A 1,818-nucleotide genomic window follows, 5' to 3' on the forward strand; every position below is an offset into this window, starting at 1 on the left:
ATGAGCAATTAGATTGTGATTGTTACTCCTTTAGTACAATAGGAAAAACAAAAGTATCATATAGAATGATAGAGGGTCAATTAATTTTCTCTCACATATATGGATGTCAATATAAATTAGAGTAGGTAGTGATCAAGACTGAAGTATAATTAAGAAGCATCTTCCCATGATTTGATTCTCACGGATTCAGGATCTTTCTATTTATTTTGCAGGTACAAGTTGTATCTCCAACAAATGCCCAATTATACCACCATAATGGAATTTATCCTCATGGAACTTTCTGATGTATGGGAACTACGGGTTTTGCATGCCATATCATTTTCTTTGATGTATTTTATGACAGTAACGGGGAACATTCTCATCGTTACTGTGATCACCCTGGACAGGAGTCTTCATACACCCATGTACTTCTTCCTGAGAAATCTGTCTATCTTGGATGCATGCTACATTTCTGCAACAGTTCCAAATTCATGCATCAATTCCATACTTGACAGCAGCACCATTTCAAAGGCTGGATGTGTAGCTCAGGTTTTTTTAGTGGTTTTCTTTGTATATGTGGAGCTTCTGTTTCTTACCATTATGGCCCGTGATCGCTATGTGGCCATCTGCCAGCCTCTCCACTACACTGTAATCATGAGCCCTCAAATCTGCATTCAGTTGACACTAGCCTCTATACTCAGTGGTCTTATCTATGCAGGTGTGCACACTGGCAACACGTTCCGGCTGCCCTTTTGTCAGTCCAATGTCATTCATCAGTTCTTCTGTGACATCCCCTCTCTTCTGAAGCTATCCTGCTCTGACACCTTCAGCAATGAGATGCTTGTTGTTGCCTCTGGTTTGGGTATTGGTGGTGGTTGTTTCATCTTTATCATCAGGTCTTACATTCATATAATTTCTACTGTGTTCAAGTTTCCTAGTGGAGCAGACAGAACAAAGGCTTTTTCTACCTGTATCCCCCACATCCTTGTGGTATCTATCTTCCTCAGCTCAGGCTTTTATGTGTACTTAAGGCCATCTGCAATCACTGCCACAGTCCAAGACATGGTCCTTTCTGTTTTCTATTCCATAATTCCCCCACTTTTCAATCCTATTATCTATAGTCTTAGAAATGAACATATAAAATGTGCCATCAAGAAAATCATGAAAAGAACATTTCAATTAAGAAATGCATAGGAAACATTTTAATGTAATTCAATTGTATACATGTATAGCAATGTATAGGAAATACATGAATGAAATTCAAGCATTTTCTGGGAGAGATACCTGATTAGGATTGTGTAGATATGATTAATGTAATTTAATAAATAATGGCATTATTAAGATTATTTATCAAAATCTTTCTTTTATGAATTTTGTTGTTATCTGAATAGGCCATTGGATAAAAGGTTTGGTGCTATAATTAGATCCTCACTTATGCTTTGACAAATAAAGAGCTTTCACTAAAATTTTCAGTCTTTTAAAACATTTATTTTAACTTTTATTTACTTGTTGTCAATAGAGAAACTTTGATTTACAAGATTGCGTATAACATACTACTACACCACATTCATCACCAAGGAACCAATGATAAAACCAAAAATACTTACTTCAGAAATTTTTATTATTATATTTCTCATTTATATTTTTACCCTCTTCAAATATCTGTCTATATAAATAAAGCAGTGTCAATTTTGAAAATCCACATTGGTATTACAAAAGAAACAGAAAATTTTCACTCAAAAATATATATGAAGACAGTGTTCTTTGAATACCATAAAATGAGTGAAATATATGTTTTTTTGAAAAGAGAAGAGGAGTTGATGGGAGTATGGAGGATGA

The 1,818-nt window shown here is 34.8% G+C and overlaps 1 protein-coding gene across 1 annotated transcript; it reads left to right on the plus strand.

Annotated features, from left to right (window-relative positions):
- Nucleotides 1-234: 234 nt before the first annotated feature.
- On the plus strand, nucleotides 235-1,173 carry LOC311183307 (olfactory receptor 14C36-like; the record flags this gene model as incomplete). Its single annotated transcript, XM_084252660.1, has 1 exon — nucleotides 235-1,173. One exon carries the CDS (start codon nucleotides 235-237, stop codon nucleotides 1,171-1,173), a length of 939 nt encoding a protein of 312 aa, XP_084108786.1.
- Between the last annotated feature and the right edge of the window lie 645 nt (nucleotides 1,174-1,818).

This window comes from Talpa europaea (genome assembly GCF_964194135.1).
Source record: "Talpa europaea genome assembly, chromosome: 13".
Lineage (NCBI taxonomy): Eukaryota > Metazoa > Chordata > Mammalia > Eulipotyphla > Talpidae > Talpa > Talpa europaea.